General features: G+C 42.7%; 1 protein-coding gene across 5 annotated transcripts in view; it reads left to right on the top strand.

The window, feature by feature from the left end:
• Positions 1 to 777: 777 nt before the first annotated feature.
• Khdrbs1 (KH RNA binding domain containing, signal transduction associated 1) overlaps positions 778 to 18995 on the top strand; it is a 38111-nt gene continuing 19893 nt past the window's right edge. For 3 of the 5 annotated variants that reach the window (XM_052177485.1, XM_052177484.1, XM_052177487.1), the window contains exons 1-4: positions 779 to 1344; positions 13072 to 13196; positions 14806 to 14922; positions 16660 to 16806. In XM_052177485.1, the coding sequence (XP_052033445.1) occupies positions 963 to 1344; positions 13072 to 13196; positions 14806 to 14922; positions 16660 to 16806 (771 nt within the window). In that variant the 5' untranslated portion in view covers positions 779 to 962. Of the gene's footprint in view, positions 1345 to 13071; positions 13197 to 14805; positions 14923 to 16659; positions 16807 to 18995 lie in introns of all 5 variants that reach the window. The other 2 variants (XM_052177488.1, XM_052177489.1) reach the window with 2 other exon arrangements.

Raw genomic sequence — 18995 nt, 5'->3', positions numbered from 1 at the left:
CCGTGTGTGTGTGTGTGTGTGTGTGAGTGGGGGGGGGGACAAATCGGGGACTCCAACCAAACAGGCGACAAGCAGCATTACCCGTTGATCCGGCCCCCAAACGCATCTTTTAATGATACTCTCACCAATTTTGAACCTGCACCAATGGCAATTTTGCCCTACTTGGGTGTGGAGGGAGTCCTTTCCTTCCGGCCCTTTCGTCTCTGACCCCTTCTGAGTTTCGGTTCTGCAACACAAAGCATTTAGTCTTCTGTTTCCCATTCCTGGCTTCCCTTTCTCACGCCCATCACTTATCCGTGGGTCAGCCTCCCCCAGCACCCCCATCTTCCCATCCGGTTCGCGCAGTCTTTCCCTCTTCCGGCCTCACTTTGCTCTAACCCTCGCGTTCCCCTCTCTGCAGAAGCGTTCCTTTCATTTCCTGGCTGGAGCGGAGGCCCCGAGTCCTCTCGGCAGCACCGCTCCCCCGGGCCCTCTCCAGGCTCGGCCGTTGAGGGAGGCGTGGCCCACGAATAACAGGTCTCCTGCCGCACACTCCGCGGGCCCCAGCGCAGACAAAGACATTCCACCGCGCCTGCCCCCTCCGCGCACTCCGCCCGAGGGAGGGGGAGGGGAGACACGTGTACCGCTAGCGCCGGGTCACGTGGGAAAGAAAAAGAAACGAACGAAGGCAGCGGGCGCCCGCGCAGGCGCCTTAAACTCGGAGCTTGAGCGGGGAGGCTACGTCTTCAGTCGGCGCAGGCGCTGTGGCCCAACTGGGGACTTTGTTCTCCGCGGTGAAACTCAAGGGCGGTGCCGGTAGGCGCCTGCGCACGCGCGCCGCCTCATTTCCGGTGCTCTCTCGCTGGGTCGCTCGGGTCGGCTTCGGTCGCTGTCGCTCTCGTTCTTCCACCCCCGCCAACCGCCGCTCGGGCCTCAGCTGCCGCTGCGTCGCTTCCTCGCTCGCTCACCACACATCATCCCCGATGCAGCGCCGGGACGACCCTACCGCGCGCCTCACCCGGTCCTCGGGCCGCAGCTGTTCCAAGGACCCGTCAGGTGCCCACCCCTCGGTGCGTCTGACCCCGTCTCGGCCGTCCCCGCTTCCTCACCGGTCCAGGGTAGGCGGAGGTGGGCCCAGAGGAGGCGCTCGGGCCTCGCCCGCCACGCAGCCGCCGCCGCTGCTGCCTCCCTCCAACCCGGGTCCCGACGCGACTGTGGTGGGTTCCGCGCCTACCCCGCTACTGCCCCCGTCAGCCACAGCCGCGGCCAAGATGGAGCCGGAGAATAAGTATCTGCCTGAACTCATGGCTGAGAAGGACTCGCTCGACCCGTCCTTCACTCACGCCATGCAGCTGCTGTCCGTAGGTAAGCGGGTCTCGGGTCTCCGGGTCTGCCGGTACTGGCGGTGGGTGGCCGCCGCCGCCGCTTTGTTCTTGCTCCCGTCCCCTCGGAGCCCGGGCATCGAGAGTTTTCATCTCGACCTGGCCTTCGAGATTCTGCACCCACAGCCCCAACCCCGGCTCCGGGTGTAAGGGAGGATTTCTGAGCCTCGGACGAGGCCCGCCGAGAACTCGCCGTCTCCGAGCGCGGAGAGGTTGATGGATGGATAGTACTGGGCTCCCGCCCCCTTCTCCTCCTTCGGTAGTAGTTGCCCCGCGCGCCAAGGATCTTAACAGAAATGAACCTATTTCTCTCCGCTGTCCCAGAGGAGACTTTTTATTTTTATTTTTTTGGATCGCGGGTGGTGGAGAGTGTCTTGACCTGGGGTGTTAGTAAAGACAGCGGGAATGTTGGTCCCGCGCTACTCGCCTACGGAGCGGTGCGGGATTTAGCGGGAACTCGGACTTAAGTTGATCAGAGGTTGGGGCGAGGAGAGCAGAGTTTGCCATTTCGGACTGAAGAGTTTTGCTGCAGACCCAGGTGGCTTTTTTTTCCCCTTAAATGTGTTTTTGAAGTTATGCAAAGGCGGGGGAGGGAGGGAGATAACCCTGGAGACCGTGGAAAGAAATGATAGAGGGAGGTAAGGGGTGGCAGATTCTTTTGCTGTGAGATGAACGAGAAATTGTTATTGTTATTGTTTTTTTGTTTGTTTTTTTTTTTGTTTCCTTTTGCTTTAGTTAATGCTTGAGTAGAGATAGTTTAAGAATGCTAGCCTTTGTTCTCTGCTTGTAGACTAGCGAGCTCTCCTCTTGACTTGAGTGACTTAGACATTTTTCTTATTCAAACAGCCTGTTGGACCCTCACTTACAGTTAGACATGGTTTTAGTAGTTTTTTATGCTATCTAAACTTTACAAACATACAATATCTACAGTCTGTCTTACTGATTGAATAGTTGGACTCTGTGGGGCAGAGACAAAAACTGGCATTCAGAAACCCTACCCTCAGCCTGGTACACCTGACCAAGACACCCCATGGGGAGGATTGTGTCAATCAGTCACACGGGGTAACACCCATTCCCTCCACGTGCAGATGAAGTATCCTTAACCTCTCAGAGCAAGCATCTGCTTTTAGACCCCACCCACCTCAAAATGTATAATAGACCCTATCCACGAGGAATAAAAGCTGTTTCATCAAAGATGGCCTGAGAGAGCCGGCAGTGGTGGCGCACGCCTGTAATCCCAGCACTCTGGGAGGCAGAGGCAGGCCGATTTCTGAGTTCGGGGCCAGCCTGGTCTCCAGAGTGAGTTCCAGGAGAGCCAGGGCTACACAGAGAAACCTGTCTCGAAAAAAAAAATAAAAATTAAAAAAAAAAAAAAGATGGCCTGAGAGCTTCTGTAATACTTTGGGGAAGAGAATTCTCTCCAGAGCCCTTAGACTGGCCAGAATGATACTGTGGACAGTTCACTGTGAAAATACCATTTTTTCGTGGAGAGATGGATTAGGGGTAAGAACACTTTCTGCCCTTCCACAGGACTTCGGTTCTCAGCACCCACATCAGGTGGCTCTCCTACACCTGGAACTTCAGCACTGGGGGATCTGATGTCTCTTATGTCCTACAAAGGCACTCTGTACAAAGCTGAAAAGAAAGAGAAGGAAAATACCATTTTCCTTTATCAGTTCTCTGTCTCCCAGCATTGTTGATGGGGCTTTACAGTTTGTACAGTGCAAGAAAGGTCATGTATCTACAATGACTTACAGACCTGCTTTTCCTTCTAGTCAAATACAAAAACAGCAAGTAAGGGCTTTGAAGTACAGTAAACAAACCTGTGGTCAGTAAATAGAAACATCAACTGTTTGCATTTCAGCTTGGTGCCTGTATTCTGTAACACTCTAGTTCTTATGTTTCTGTTCTTTTGTTCTGACTGCTTAGTTACTGGTAAGGATTTTTTTTATCTCCCTTCCCCTTTTTTAAAACAAACAACGCAGGTCTCTAGTAGCTGAGGCTGGATACTTGCTGTATAGCCAATGGTGACCTTGAACTTGTGGTCATTTTCCTCCAGGGTCTGAGGTGTGCCCCGCCACACTCAGTTTGTGTAGTGCCTAGGAGCAGGCTTAGTACTCTGCTGATTTACATATTTGTACCATTATTTTTTATATTTTTTCATATGGTTTGCAAATAGCAAACCCCTGTGTTTGACTTCGAATAAGTGCCTGCAGACTGAAGAATATCACTGTGGTAAAGGTTGATTTGCTAGTCTTATTTTTATTTCCTCAAATCTTTATAAACTGACAGATTAATTGCTGAAGACTTATATCAGTTTTATGATGTTAACTTTGGAGACTGACCCTTAAATAGTGACTTGGTCCTGTGGACAGTTCATTGTGAAAATACTATTATCTCATGGAGAAACTTACTAAGTCTCTGCAGTGTCCTCTTTAAAGTAGTGAGTGTGAGGTCTAGGTTATATGTAAAATCAGCCAGTCTCCTTTGATCTGTACTCACTGGATAAAATGTCACCATGGCTTTCTTCTGGTTATAAGTTCCTATGTACATTTCTGACTTCAAGTGCGGATGATCATTCTCTTTTCAACAGGGGTTTTCTGGGTTAACAAAAATATTGTTTCTTTTTTTATTTTTTTTTTTGGTTTTTTGTTTGGTTCGAGACAGGGTTTCTCTGTGTAGCCCTGGCTGTCCTGGAATTCACTCTGTAGACCAGGCTGGCCTCGAACTCAGAAATCCCGCCTGCCTCTGCCTCTGCCACCCAGAGTGCTGGGATTACAGGCGTGCACCACCACTGCCCGGCTAAAAATATTGTTTCTTAAATGTTTTAACTCTGGGGTCAGAGTTTTTTGCTTTTGCCTTAATTAACTTTTTTTAATTTTTAAATTTTATTAATTTCTATGTGCATTGGTGTTTTGCCTGCATGTCTGACTGTGAGGTTGTCAATCTCCTGGACAGTGGTGTTATAGACCACTGTGAGCTGCCGTCTGGGTGCTGGGAATTGAACCCAGGTCCTTTGGAAGAGCAGCCAGTGCTCTTAACTGCTGAAGCATCTTCCTGGCCCCAGTTTTTGTTTTGGTTGGTTTTGTTTTTGAGCTAGGGTCTAACTATGTAGACTAGGCTGTCCTCAAACTTAGATTCACCTGTTTCTGCCTCTGGATGGCTAAGAAGACAATCCTATTACCATTACAGATGAGATAAAGGTACACAGATAATAGGTGACTAAATTAACACAATTAGCAACATCAACAGGATTTATAATCAGTCTACATTTGATTCACACACTTCATTCCTTTTTCCCTCCAACAGCTAAAAGTTTTTTCTTCCCTCCCTCATTATGTACTTCCTACTACAAATGGAACTTTAAAAACACAGACCTAATTGGTTGAAATAAGGAAGGCTTGGGAAAATCTGGAATGCTAGTAGGGAAGTGAGGATGAAGAAGCTGTGAGAGTGAACACTGTAGAGAGTGGTGCCCAACACTTAGCCTTTTCTATGCATCCTTGTCTATTCCCTATAAAGTTTATGAGACTCAGACTTCTGTTACCACCACATAGCCCTCACTGACCCTTGCCCAATTTATTTTGTATTTATTATCTCTGGTGTGCTATGTACTGTATGTGTATATATATGTATCTCTATATATTCATAGATGTACACTTACACATACACCGTGGGTTGGGGGCAGGGTCTCTACATAGTGCTGGCTGTACTGGAACTCATTGTGTAGATTAGGCTGTCCTCAAACTCAAAAAGATACACCTACCTTTGTTTCTTGTGTGGGATTAGCCACCATGTCCAGCTATAATTATGCATCTGTTGAGTATCTCCTTCATGGTTAGACTGTCAGATCCACAATTTGTAGTGATCTTCTGTCTGCTTTCTCACCACTGTCTGCCTCTAGTGGCTTTATACTTGTTAAACTTTACCTTGATGGGAAAATACAGAATTCTGAGGAATGTAGGATATCTATGTGTATTTTTGAGAAGAATGTAGAATTTGAACATAGACTCACTGCAGTGATACAATGCAGATATGCAAAGCCAAAGTTATTTAAATAAAAATGCTAGTCTGTTAAAGTGTTCTTTACAGTTAGGAAAGTAGACATTGTAAATGACTCAAATAGTGAACATTTTGAGTAGAATAAAAGTCATTAGAAGATCTTTTTGCGGATCAGAAGATTTGTGTGCCCTGTCCTCAGAGAGGAGGGAGACTAATGCTATAGAGAAGAGGTTGGGTTTTTTTTGGAGCCAGGGTTTCTCTGTATAGCCCTGGCTATCCTGGAACTCTGTAGACCAGGCTGGCCTCAAACTCAGAAATCCACCTGCCTTTGCCTCCCAAGTGCTGGGATTACAGGCATGCACCACCACTGCCCAGAAGTTTTTTATTAACTTGTTTTTTGTGTTTTGTAAACCTATTCCAACTAGATTTTGTTTTCTGTCTTGACGGCCTGGAATGTAATTCTGTTGTAGAAGACTTGTTTAGCATGGACAAAAGCTTGTGCTTTCTTCAACACGGCAAAGGATTTGGGGGGGTTAGGAGGAGATTTTGCCTTGGTAAGTTGAATATAAAGTAGCAGATAGGAAGACATTGAAGATAGGACAAATGGACAGGTTTAAGACCAAGAAGTGGGGCTGAGACCATGCATTAGAAGGAGTTTTCATACATTGCTGGTAATTGGTGCAACTACTTTGGATAACAGAGTAGATAACGGATATTTCATTTGAAAGCAGAACACTCAAATTCCTTAAAGCTCAGCAACAAAACTGGACTTGTTAGTACAGGCCTGTAATCCCAGGTGCTCAAGAGGCCAAGACAAACAAATCTCAAGTTCAGGGTGTGCTAGAGCTTCAGAGTACAGGGCCAGCTTGGGAATTTAGTGAGACCTTGTCTCAAAATGTAAATGTAAAAAAGTAGCTGTGTATAGTTAGTTCAGTAGTAAAATGCTTGCCTGGCATAGCTAGGTCTCTTGATGGAACCCTAGTAATCCTAGAACTAACTGTAAACTAGTCTGCTCTCATGGTCAGAGATCCTCTGACCTCTGCCTCTGAGTACTGGGATTAAAGGCATGTGTGCTACAATGTTTTCTGATAATGCAGCATTTTCTTAGAGAAAGAAAAGATCTTTTTATTTAGCTTATGCTGGCCTTGAAATGGTAGATTTAATGCTCTCAGTCTTTTGATCGACTCTAGCATTCTTGAAAAAAAAGCAGTAAGGTTGGACAAAAGATTAAGGGTTACTGGTGGTTAGGGGAGAAAATGATGACTAAGCCAATAGCTAGGGTAGATGGGGATGGAATGATGGGTCAAGCATTTAAGAGCACTTTCTGTTTTTACATAGGACTTTGCTGTAGTTTGCAGCATCTACATTTTGGCTCTTAACTGCCTGTAACTATAGTTCTAGAGGATCTGATTGATGCCCTCTTCCGGTCTCTGAATACCAGGCATGCATGAGGTATACATACACTCAGGCAGGCAAAGTGTGGGTGGAGAGGTATCTGAGCAATGAGGCGCTCTTTCAAAGCCACCATAGGAGAGTACATTCAGTTGTAAACACTTATGGTAGCTCATAGCTGTTTCATCTCCAGGGGATCTGATGTTCTCTTCTGATGTACACTGTCATTAGGCATACAGGTTGTGCATACACAAAAAGTAAAACATTTTTAAAAAAAAGTATACATAAAGATTTTTCTTTAGCCAGTTTTGTATGTAACATATTGTGACATTGTATATTTGGGGGTAGCCTGTAGCTTTTTTAAAATTCTTGATGGGATCCATGGCCTTACCTCCTCCCCAAAGAAAAGATCAAGAACCAAATGTGCTAGGTGTTCTTACTTGAAACAATTTGGTAAGTAAAAATCATGGGATAGCGTTCATTTACACATAGAACATTGTCTTATCTTTCCAAAAGAAAATGGTGTAAAGGTGGGAAATAATACACAAGTGGAGGAAGTTTCTCTCACAGACAGCCTGTCTTAGTGCTAGGGGAAGCTTTTCAAATGAGTGAGGACGGTTCTCTTCAAGTACTACAGTTACTTATTTTGATGATTGTAAAATTCCAGAAAGTAATAACAGGAGAAGGGATAGCCATGGTCAGAAGTATGAGCCAAGTGCACCTGGAGTCTAGAGGATGACATAATTTCATTCTTTGGAACAGATTTGCTAAGCTCATCTTGATGCTTTAATAAAAAAGAACAAAAAAAAATCTTAACTGTTTTCTTTTTTTGGTTTTTTGGATTTGCTTTTTTTTTTTTTTTTTCTCAAGACAGGGTTTCTCTGTATAGTCCTGGCTGTCCTGGAACTCACTCTGTAGACCAGGCTGGCCTCAAACTTAGAAATCCACCTGCCTCTGCCTCCCAAGTGCTAGGATTATAGGCGTGCACCACCACCGCCCAGCTTTAACTGTTTTATAATTCGTCTTTTTTGTTTTTTCTTCAAGACAGGGTTTCTCTGTGTAGCTCTGGCTGTCCCGGAACTCACTCTGTAGCTGGAACTCACTTTGTAGACCAGGCTGGCTTCATCAGAAATCTGCCTGCCTCTGCCTCCCAAGTGCCGGGATTAAAGGCGTGAACCACCACCCCTGGCTTATAATTAATTTTTAGATGTTAATAATGTATATAGCAGTCTCTTCTCAGTGCAGTTAATTTTACATACAAACACAAAAAATTGGTTTTGGTGGTACTGAGGATTAAACTCAGTGCCTTTGTATGAATGCTAAAGGAGTGTTCTACCATTGAACTCTAATCTGAGCTCTCTTTTTACTTTTTTTCTCCCCTGTTCTGTTTGTTTGTTTGTTTTTTGTTTGTTTTTTTGAGTCAGGGTTTCTCTGTGTAGCCCTGGCTGGCTTGGAACTCACTCTGTAGACCAGGCTAGCGGAGAAGTCAGAAATCTGCCTGTCTCTGCCTTCTAAGTGCTGGGATCACAGGCATGCGCCACCACCCCTGGCGTCTTGTTTGTTTTTTAAGATATGGTTTCTGTATGTAGCTCTGGCTCTACTGAAACTGGCTCTAGCCCAGGCTGGCTTGGAACTCAGATCTGCCAAAGGCAGGCATCACTACAGCTCTGCTCTGTTTTAACTTTTCTTTTGAGACTAGATCTCACTAAATTTTCCAGGCTTGATCTTGAAACCCTGCTCCAGCCTTCTGAGTTCTGAGATTGCAGGCTGTAACCACTAAGTCCCATCTGTAGAGTTTTATCAGGCTTATCCTTGTGTGTGCATTCCTTTTTCTTTTTTGTCCTCTTGTTCCCCACCCTTCCAACCCTCATGGGAGGTGGGTGGTTTGAGGCAGGGTCTCATAGTCCAGGCTAGTCTTTAGCTTCTGATCATCTTACCTCCCAAGTACTGGGGGTTTATAGCATTTCTCAGTTTATTGTGTATTAAAAGGTCACTTCATAAATGCAACAGAGCCAGGATTCAACTCATTTCTGTCTGCCCCTCAAAATGTATGTTCTGGTTAAGTGTGAATGATAGTACACATCTATAATAATGAGGCTGAGGCAGGAAGAGTGTTTCTCTTAGGTGAGACCCCTCCCTTTAAACAAACAACAACCCGGTTCTTTGCTCTGAGATTCATTAAATAGTCCTAATTTTTGGAAATTTACAGGGGGGAAAAAAAGCCAAAATCTTAGTTCTACTTACTGTGTCAAAAACAATGACTTGATGCAACTGTTCTGTCATTAGTTTGGTGGCAAATTCATAACATTGCTGAATGGGGACAGTTTTGGTTAATGAGGAATCAAAGACTGCTGACACATCATCAAAGACACTGGATATGATAGGAGAGGCTATAATTGCCAGGCTGACAAACAGATGGGTCACATCTCTGAGTTGTTTATACCTTACCTTTTCTTTCTTTGGCTCTTGGGACAACCGAGGTCTTCAGAGGCCCAGGCAAACATCATTTGAGGTAGTCAGTTCTTAGAAATGTTGTTTAGAAAGTGCTTTTGCCTGAGGGTAAGACAAACTTTTTAGTTGTTCTTTTTTTTTTTTTTTGGATTTGGTTTTTTCGAGACAGGGTTTCTCTGTATAGCCCTGGCTGTCCTGGAACTCACTCTGTAGACCAGGCTGGCCTCCAACTCAGAAATCCGCCTGCCTCTGCCTCCCAGAGTGCTGGGATTACAGACGTGCGCTACCACCGCCCGGCTTAGTTGTTCATTCTTTCTCTATTTTTACACAAGTTCTTGATGTAGCTCAGACTGGCTTTGAACTCACAGAAGTCCTCTTGAGTGCTAGGAGCACAGGCATGTGCTACCATCTTTGGTTAGGGTTAGCCTTGGAAAGCTTCTTTTTCAAATTATTTTCTTTTGAGGGGAGCAAAAACTGTATGCATAGCTGGTGTGCAATTCACTATATAGACTTCCTGCCTCTGCTTTTCAAGTACTGGGATTAAGGGTTTGTGCCCCCTCACCAGGCGTAAATTGTAGTTTGTAAAACTTTATAAAAGTTAGCATTTTGTTGCTAAAGTGTCCTCTGTCCTCCATTAAGAGAACACCTGATAGATGTGAGATTTAAGTGAGAAAATGTCTAGTGTTTTGTTATTTTTAATTTATTTTTATGTATATGAGTGTTAATGCCTATGTGTGTATATATGTGTCTCGTGTTTGGGTGCTCATGCAGGCCGAAAGGAAGCATCTGGGTCCTTTGGAACTGGAGTTAAGGATGGTTGTGAGCTGTCATGTGGGTACTGGGAACTGAACCAGTGTTCCATACAAGAGCAGTAAATGCTCTTAGCCATTGATCCATGTCTCCAGCCCCAAGCTTATGCTTTAGTCTGTTTTCTGGTACTTTAGCAGCTTGTGACCTAGAAGTAATTAACCTCAGCAATTTTCAAATTCTCAGTTATATTAGCAAATACAGTGAATTTTTTATTTTTTTATTTTTTTATTTTTTTGGTGTTTTGGATTTGTTTTTTTCCGAGACAGGGTTTCTCTGTATAGCCCTGGCTGTCCTGGAACTCACTCTGTAGACAAGGCTGGCCTCAAACTCAGAGATCGCTTGCCTCTGCCTCCCAGAGTTTCTCTGTATAGCCCTGGCTGTCTTGGAACTCACTCTGTAGACAAGGCTGGCCTCGAACTCAGAGATCTGCTTGCCTCTGCCTCTTAGAGTGCTGGGATTATAGGTGTGCGGCCCCACTGCCTGGCTCAGTGAGTTGTTTTTAAGGGGAAATTAGGTAATATTTGTTATGGTATTGAATAAATGTTCAGTTCTTCTACTTCTAAATATCTTGTTTAAGGCTCAGATTGTTTGCACTCTTGCTCTCTTAACCGACTCCTTTGCTGCATGTTTGTGAAGGTCGCTGTCTGGTCAAGAGATAGTCTTTCACTGGATCTGTAGCTCACTGATTTAGACTGCTGGCCAGCAAGCCCAGGGATCTTCCTGTCTCGACAACTGCAGTCTGGATTATAGGTAGCATATGCCACCTCACTTATGATGGTGCTGATGATAGGATTGAATTCATATGGTCATTTTTGTGTAGCAAATGCAGATGACTGAGACATCTTCCCGGCTCTAGTAAGAGTCCCTAAATTTATAGGGTATGTTATATTATATGTAAACAAACCTTCCTGATAACAGTTTTGCAATCCAGTTGAAGAACTCTGTAATTTTCTTAGGGCCTAACTATATCTTAGTAGTTAAGAAATACAGAGGAGCTCTGTGCTTGAGAGAGATGTAAGCAGGAGGATCGAGAGTTCCCATCTTTGATGAAACTGTAGATTCAAAGTATGTTGGTTCTGATAATTGTCTCTGTGGTCTTGGTGGTTTTGATGGTTTCCAGGGTGTATGCTTATTTTTTTATTTTATTTTATTTATTTGAGTACATAGTTATTATCTTCAGACACACCAGAAGAGGGCATCTGATCCCATTATGGATCCCATGTGGTTGCTGGGATTTGAAGTCAGGACCTCTGGAAGAGCAGTCAGTGCTCTTAACCACTGAGCCATCTCTCCAGCCCTTCAGGGTGTATGCTTATCTTGAGGCTTGTCATTGTATATATTGTGTATAGCATTATTGGGTCAGACTTCAGATGAGAGTTTTCCTTTAAATTTATAAATGAGTGCTTTGTCTGCATGTATTTATTTAGCTGATGAGGGCAGAAGAGGGCATTAGATTCTGTTCAAACTGGAGTAATAGATTGTTGTGACCCACCATGTGGATGCTGAGAAATAAACCTTGTGGGTCCTCTACAAGAGTGGCACGTGCTCTTAACCACAGGTCTATCAATCACTCCAGCCTCCCTCTCCCCCACAATAGTTATATTTAAATTACTGTGTTGTATTTTCTTGTTTTGGACATTGAGTTTGGTTTAGGTAGTAATTGATGTATTACCCACATACTAAGAAATAAACTTGATCTTGAATATATATTATTTTGTTTTCTTAGGTGGTTGAGTTTTGCAAAGTTTTGTTATTTATTTTAGAAAAGGTCCCATTTATCTCAGGCTATCCTCAAACTTTGTGATCCTCCTGATTGGTTCCTGAGTGCTGGCACCACAGGCAAACAACTCATTCTTTATAGGTTAATTTTGCTAATATTTTATAAATGTGAAAACAAATATGCAGAACAGTTAAATAACTTTCTAAGTTGACCACAACTAATGTGTGATGGAGCAAGAACTCCTTCCAACTTGTAAGAACTAGATTAAAGAAACCCACTCTCTATAGTGAAATGGTAATGGAGCTGTCTGTTATAATACTGAAACAGTAATTCTCGTTTCTTACTGGGCAACTTCTTTATCTTACCTGGTCTGGTGAAACAGTGGAAATACAGAAGGAACAAAAAAATAAATCTGTAATTAGTTGAATTAGTTTTGAATAATTAGCTGGAAACAGCCACTGTACGCAGCCCAGCCTTTATTTATTTTTTTTTTTAAATTTGTTTTGTTTTAGTTTTAATTTCTTTGTGTTTGTCACCCAGTTCAGAGGCAGTTTTGGACCCTGGAGCAGCAGCAGTAGAGGTGGTTGAAAGTCACTCTGCCATGGGTATTGAACTGAACATAAGATTTTTGCAAGAGCAGTGTGGCTTCCTAATGGCTGAGGCGTCTCTTAGTCTCCTTTGTATTATTTTCTTGTTGAAGATTTTGATTTGCCCTAATTTTTAAAAATCTTTTTTCATACATTACTGAATGAATTTAGATAAATGCATACATATATGCTTTTTTTTTTTTTATTGTTTTTCCTAGACAGGGTTTCTATGTAGCCCTGGCTATCCTGAAACCTGCTCTATAGACCAGGTTGGCCTGGAGCCCAGAGACCTGCCTGCCTCTTGCTTCCTGAGTGCTGGGGTTAAAGGTGTGCACTAATAAGGCAAGAACCATGTGAGTGGGTGGTATATAGACACTTGGGGACAGGGTGGCACACAGGAGTCAGGATCCATAGTCAGCCTCTTAGGGCCAACCTCATCCAGTCTATCTAAAATTAGCACCTTTAGCTGGGCGGTGGTGGCGCTCGCCTGTAACCCCAGCACTCTGGGAGGCAGAGGCAGGCGGATTTCTGAGTTTGAGGCCAGCCTGGTCTACACAGTGAGTTCCAGAACAGCCAGGGCTACACAGAGAAACCCTGTCTTGAAAAAAACCAAATCCAAAAAACCCAAAATAAAATTAGCAGCACCTTTCATCTGAACTCTTTACACAGTACTTCACAATAATGCTTTAAGCAGTTTTACCAGATGTCTTTATAAGTACAGAAATTAAGTTCTGTTTTTCTTACTCAGAAATTGAGAAGATTCAGAAGGGAGAGTCAAAAAAAGATGACGAGGAGAATTATTTGGATTTATTTTCTCATAAGAACATGAAGCTGAAAGAACGGGTACTGATACCCGTCAAGCAGTATCCAAAGGTAATGTGAGGGGGGCTGGCTCACTTCTTAGTTAATGCTGTGGGCTCATGTGTTGTTGGCTGTGATAAAGGAATGGGATGGCCATGCATCTACCTATAAAGCTTCTTGGTGCTTGAAGTACCTGTTTCTAGGTGTTAAAATAGCAAAGTGGATAACTTACAGCGTAATTATAGTCAAGAAGGAAATAGATACTTTTAGTAATCAAAAATAATATCTTCTTCATATGTTTTGTTCAGGCTCTAGACCCAAAGTAAAAATCTGGATCCCTTTGTCAAAAGATTGAGTTAGAATTTATTTTATATATATATGCATATACATATGCCTGCATGTATATTATATTTCTACCACGTGCTTGCCTTGTGCTTAAGGAAGCCAGAAGAATGTATTCGATACCTCTGGAACTGGGGCTACAGGTGGTTGGTTGTAAATTGCTATTTGGGTGCTGGGAACAGAATCGAAATCTTTTGAAAAAGTAACAAGTAATATTAACCATGAGCCATTTTTCGCCTCTGACTTAGAATTTAAATCAAATAAAATAACAGCATGTATCCTCAAATCAGATGTTTATTTTTATTTAATGCATATGCATATTTTGTTTGCATGTATGTACATACAACGTGTGTGATTAATACTTAAGGAAGGCAGAAGGGTGTAGGATCTAAAGGTGTGGAACTGGAAGTACAGATGATTATAAACTACCGTGTAGGTGCCAGGAGCCTAACCTGGTTCCCTTGGAGAGCAGCAAGGGAGCCATCTCTCCTCCAGCCTCTTACAGTTAGCTTTCTAAAGAAGCTGCCACTGCCAGGCAGTGGTGGCATATACCTTTAATCTGGAGGCAGCGGCAGGCAGAACTCTTGAGTTCAAGGCCAATCTGGTCTACAGAATGAGTTCCAGGACAGCCTCAGCTACACAGACAAATCCTTGAAAAACCAAAATCAACGATCAATAAATAAATAAAATAAAAAACAAAGAAAAAAAAGCATATTCTTCTGGGCTCAAAAGATGACTCAGTGGGTAAAAGTTCTTGTCACCATGCCTAAAGACCTAAATTTGATTTCTGCAACCCATATTGTAGGAGAGAACCAACATCTGACCACGTGTTACTTGGCTGGTGTTCCACTGGGTACATGGCCTGGTGTACTCTATCCCTCTTGTAAATGAATAAATAAATGTAAATTTTTAAAAGAAATGTTCAACTTCTTCCTTTTTAAAGGAAAGAAGCTAGATTTTCGTTTATTATACATGTTACCATGAGGTACATTTGTTCTGTTGCCTCTCAGAAGTAGGATCCCTGAGTCTGATCACTAATAAAAGTTTGTGCATGTTAAATGTTTATGTGACAGTATTAATAGTTGCATAAGTTGTGGAAAGAGTACAAGACTTTATCAGGAAATATAAATTCAGGTCTCAGAACTACCATTTCTAGTTACATAATTTAAAGCTAATCCCTAATTATTAAATATTAGGTGTAATATATCTTGAATAAAATTGGAATCTCATACAAAGATTCCTACTTTATAGGGTTGTTGAAGATCAACTGACATGTTATATATATTTAAATTTTATAGTGGCATATGTATTAGAATTCTGTTTTTTAATTTTCTGACAGTTCAATTTTGTGGGGAAGATTCTTGGACCACAAGGAAACACAATCAAAAGATTGCAGGAAGAGACCGGTGCAAAGATCTCTGTCTTGGGGAAGGGCTCAATGAGAGACAAAGCCAAGGTATGTTCAAAATAAAACCCTAATGCCTTCTAGTTGTCCAGTGCTTTATGCAAGCAAACATTTAGAGGTTTCTTTAGGGGTGGGTTTGGGAGATGTTTCACTGTAGTTTTGGCTGGCCTGGAACTTGATATGTAGACCAGGATAGTCTCAAACAAAGATCTGCCTGCCTCTGTCACCCGCATGCTAGGATTAAAGACATGTAAGGCTGTGCCCCACTGCTCCAGCATACAAAATATGTCTGCTATAAGCTTTCATTGCATGTAAGTACTCATTGGCAAAGCTGGAAAGAGCCTAGATATGTCCTAATGATTTTCCCCCCCACCTTTTAAAAAAATGTGTTTATTTTATGTTTATGGTTGTTTTGTATGTATGTACATCTACACACCAGAAGAGGGCATCAGATCCCATAAGTTATGGACAATTATAGACAGGAGCCACCGTGTGGGTACTGGGAATTGAACTCAGGACTGGAAAGAACAGCCAGTTCTCTATACCATTAAAGCTATCTCTCCAGCATTTTTGTTTGTGATTTGTTTTTGTCTTTTTTTGTTGTTGTTTGGGTTTTTGTTTTTTGTTTTTTTGTTTTTTTTTTTTTTGCTATATTATGATACAATTAAGTACCATTGTTAGCTTTGGTAGGCTTACCTCTGAAAAGTTGAACTAAGAACTGAGTGTACTAAACCATATCAAAGATGTGGACGGTAAAAGCACTTGAGCAGGGCCAATGGTGATAAAGAATACTGCCGGGCTGTGGTGGCGCACGCCTGTGATCCCAGCACTCTGGGAGGCAGAGGCAGGCGGATTTCTGAGTTCGAGGCCAGCCTGGTCTACAGTCAGTTCTACGACAGCCAGAGCTACACAGAGAAACCCTGTCTGGAAAAACCAACAAAAAAGAATACTAATGGATTTAAAAACTAGTGTTTGGCATAAATGCATACGTGCATGCATACACTACACACTGAGCAAATAACTGTTACCTGAGTAGATTCTAAAAAATTTTAATTTACTGCAGTGAATGATCTAGTGGTTTAAGGAAACAGTTAACCAAGTGCTTAGTTGGGGTGTTATTCCTGTGAAGATACTATGATCAAGGCAACTCTTTTTGGGGGGGGGGTGTTGGAGACAGGGTTTCTCTGTATAGCCCTGGCTGTCCTGGAACTCACTGTGTAGACCAGGCTGGCCTCCAACTCAGAATTCTGCCTGCCTCTACCTCCCAGAGTACTGGGATTACAAGCGTGTGTCACCACCACCCGGCCTGATCAAGGCAACTCTTATGAAAGAAAAAATTTAATTGGGGTTGACTTACAGGTCCAGAGTTTCAGTCAATTATCATGGTGGGAAGCATGGCAGTGTGCAGGCAGACACAGTGCTGGAGAAGGAACTGGGATCTCTCCTCCTTGATCTGAGGGCAGCCAAAAGGAGGAGACTCCTGTTCTACACTGGGAGGAGCTTGAGCACTAGGATCCCTCAAAGCCAATCTACACAGTGACACACTTCCTCTTAGAAGGTCACATCTATTCCAACAAGGCCACACCTCCTCCTAATAGTGCCACTTCCCAATGGTCAAGCATATAACTACATCAATTATAGTTTTAGCATGTAGTATAAGTTAGTTCTCGATCTTGCTTTATTTTTTCTCAAAGATATTTTTTGTTTTCCCTTTGACCTACAAGTGAAGATACTGTTTTCTTGTAGTCTATATATGAGTTGATGTTTCCTTGCATTTTCCCACCATAGGAGGAAGAGTTGCGCAAAGGTGGAGATCCCAAATATGCCCATTTAAATATGGATCTGCATGTCTTCATTGAAGTCTTTGGACCTCCATGTGAAGCTTATGCTCTTATGGCCCATGCCATGGAAGAAGTCAAGAAGTTTCTAGTACCAGTAAGGAAATGCATATTATTTATCGCCTAAGCAAGGAAGAAAGTAAGATTGTATTACTGGATAGGCTGTGGTTCTCGACTAGGGTCTGTGCTTTTGTTAGGTTTGCCGAGGTTTTCCCACTACTTACATCTCATTCTCAGGACTGCACTCTCTTTGTCTAATGTTGGTACCCTGCTATTTGGTGTCAGTCTCTTGGGTTCCTGAATGTTCACTATTCTGGTACTACTGTGGAATCAGGAGATAATATTAGGAAAATGACTTAAGGTAAGTCTGCAGTTAAGAAATCTGTGTGCTAGAATCTTAAATCTAGAGTTAACCAGAAGCTTACAGCATCCAGTGTTAATAAGTTAATTTCTAATGAGGCACACTGAAGGGTTCTGGTGGAGATTTTTTATTCAGTCTGATTTAGAAGAGGTGTATGCTATAGGCTTGACTATTGATGGCATATAATTTGCTTTGTGGTTTTTGTTTTCTTTATTTGAGATAGGGTCTCATTGTATATTTCTTCCTGGCCTAGGACTCACTGAGTAGACTAGGCTGGTCTCCAGCTTGCAGAGATGTGTCTGCCTCTGCTTCCCAAGTGCTATGATTAATGATGTGTTCCTTCATGCTTAGAAAATGGTATATGATTCTTAAGAGTCACCTGAGCCGGGTGGTGGCGGCGCACGCCTGTAATCCCAGCACTCTGGGAGGCAGAGGCAGGTGGATTTCTGAGTTCGAGGCCAGCTTGGTCTACAGAGTGAGTTCCAGGACAGCCAAGACTATACAGAGAAATCCTGTCTTGAAAAAAGCAAATCCAAAAAAGAGTCACCTGATTATGGAACAGGTTAAATATTAATTACCTGAACTGTTCTTTAATGTTTGGGAATTCTCCTCCCTCCAGATTTTGAAGGTTTCCCAAATATATAATGAGGTTTCTGGAGGCTGGGACTCCAGTTTAAATAAAACACTGTTTTTGTTTTGTTGATAACCTTTAATGTTGCCCAGGCTTGCCTTGAATTTGCTGTGTAACAGAGGCTGCCCTTGAATTCATTGATCTTTATGCCCCTCCTTTGCTATTATTAAAGGCTTGCACTGCTACACCTGATTCTGTGTGTTGTGTAGCCAACCCTGGGTTTTATGCAGGTTAGGCAAGCACTCCACCTACTAAGCTATGTCTTCAGCCCTCAAAAATAATTTATATGTACTAAATACTTTATAGTAGACTGAAGTTTATCTTAGTTGACAAATGTGACTATTGAGGAATGAGTTGGGCATTGGTATTTAACTGACTAATCAAAATAGCAATGATAGGTAAAGTCAAAGAAAAGTGGAGAGTTGCCAGGGACATTGAAGAGAATTATGTCTTTTTGGTTTTTTGGATTTTTGGATTTGTTTTTTTTTGAGACAGGGTTTCTCTGTATAGCCCTGGCTGTCCTGGAGCTCACTCTGTAGACCAGGCTGGCCTCAAACTCAGAAATCCACCTGCCTCTGCCTCCCAGAGTTCTGGGATTATAGGAGTGCGCCACCACCGCCCGGCAATTATGTCATTCTTAAAGTAGTATTCAAAATAAATAAAAATTCATCAGGTTCTAAGGTTGAATGTTTCTTGTGGGAAATGGGAAGACTTTATGTTCTGTATATGAGTAGAAGGCAGTTGATATGGAAGCAGGATAACTGATTCAATCCCCACAGCTCAGTGAAGAGGGAAAGAGACTACAGAGTTGTCTTCTGATGTCCCACACCTATTGTGGCATATCCATGCATGCACAATGGCTCTTGAAGATCTCAACTATGAGATAAACAAACAAAATGGGATTTAATACCTGGATAGTGAGAACTACATGGTATTTAGAGAAAGAGGTGTGACTTGGCAACAACCAAAGAAGAGCATCCTTCTCTTCCCCCGTTTGTGGCTACACTGAGGATTTTGCTCAGGGCTTTGTGTGTAGACTAGGGATATCTTCTATTACTTAGCTATACTCCTAGCCCCTTAGCATGTCTTGTAAGGGTCAGAGTTCCCAGTTGTACAATGAGATCTTTGCAAGGTCATTTTGACTGTTTAACTGAAAAATCCATACAAAGCTTATTTTTATAGCGCCTAGTACATAGAACTTCATTAATGGTAGTGTCTTCTATTTTAGGAAAAGCAACTGTTTGCAAAGAATGGATTTGAGACTAATCTAGGCAGTGAGTTATAGGTTGTTTAA

Source organism: Apodemus sylvaticus, chromosome 3 (assembly GCF_947179515.1).
Source record: "Apodemus sylvaticus chromosome 3, mApoSyl1.1, whole genome shotgun sequence".
NCBI lineage: Eukaryota > Metazoa > Chordata > Mammalia > Rodentia > Muridae > Apodemus > Apodemus sylvaticus.
This window is presented reverse-complemented; position numbering and strand designations above follow the sequence as displayed.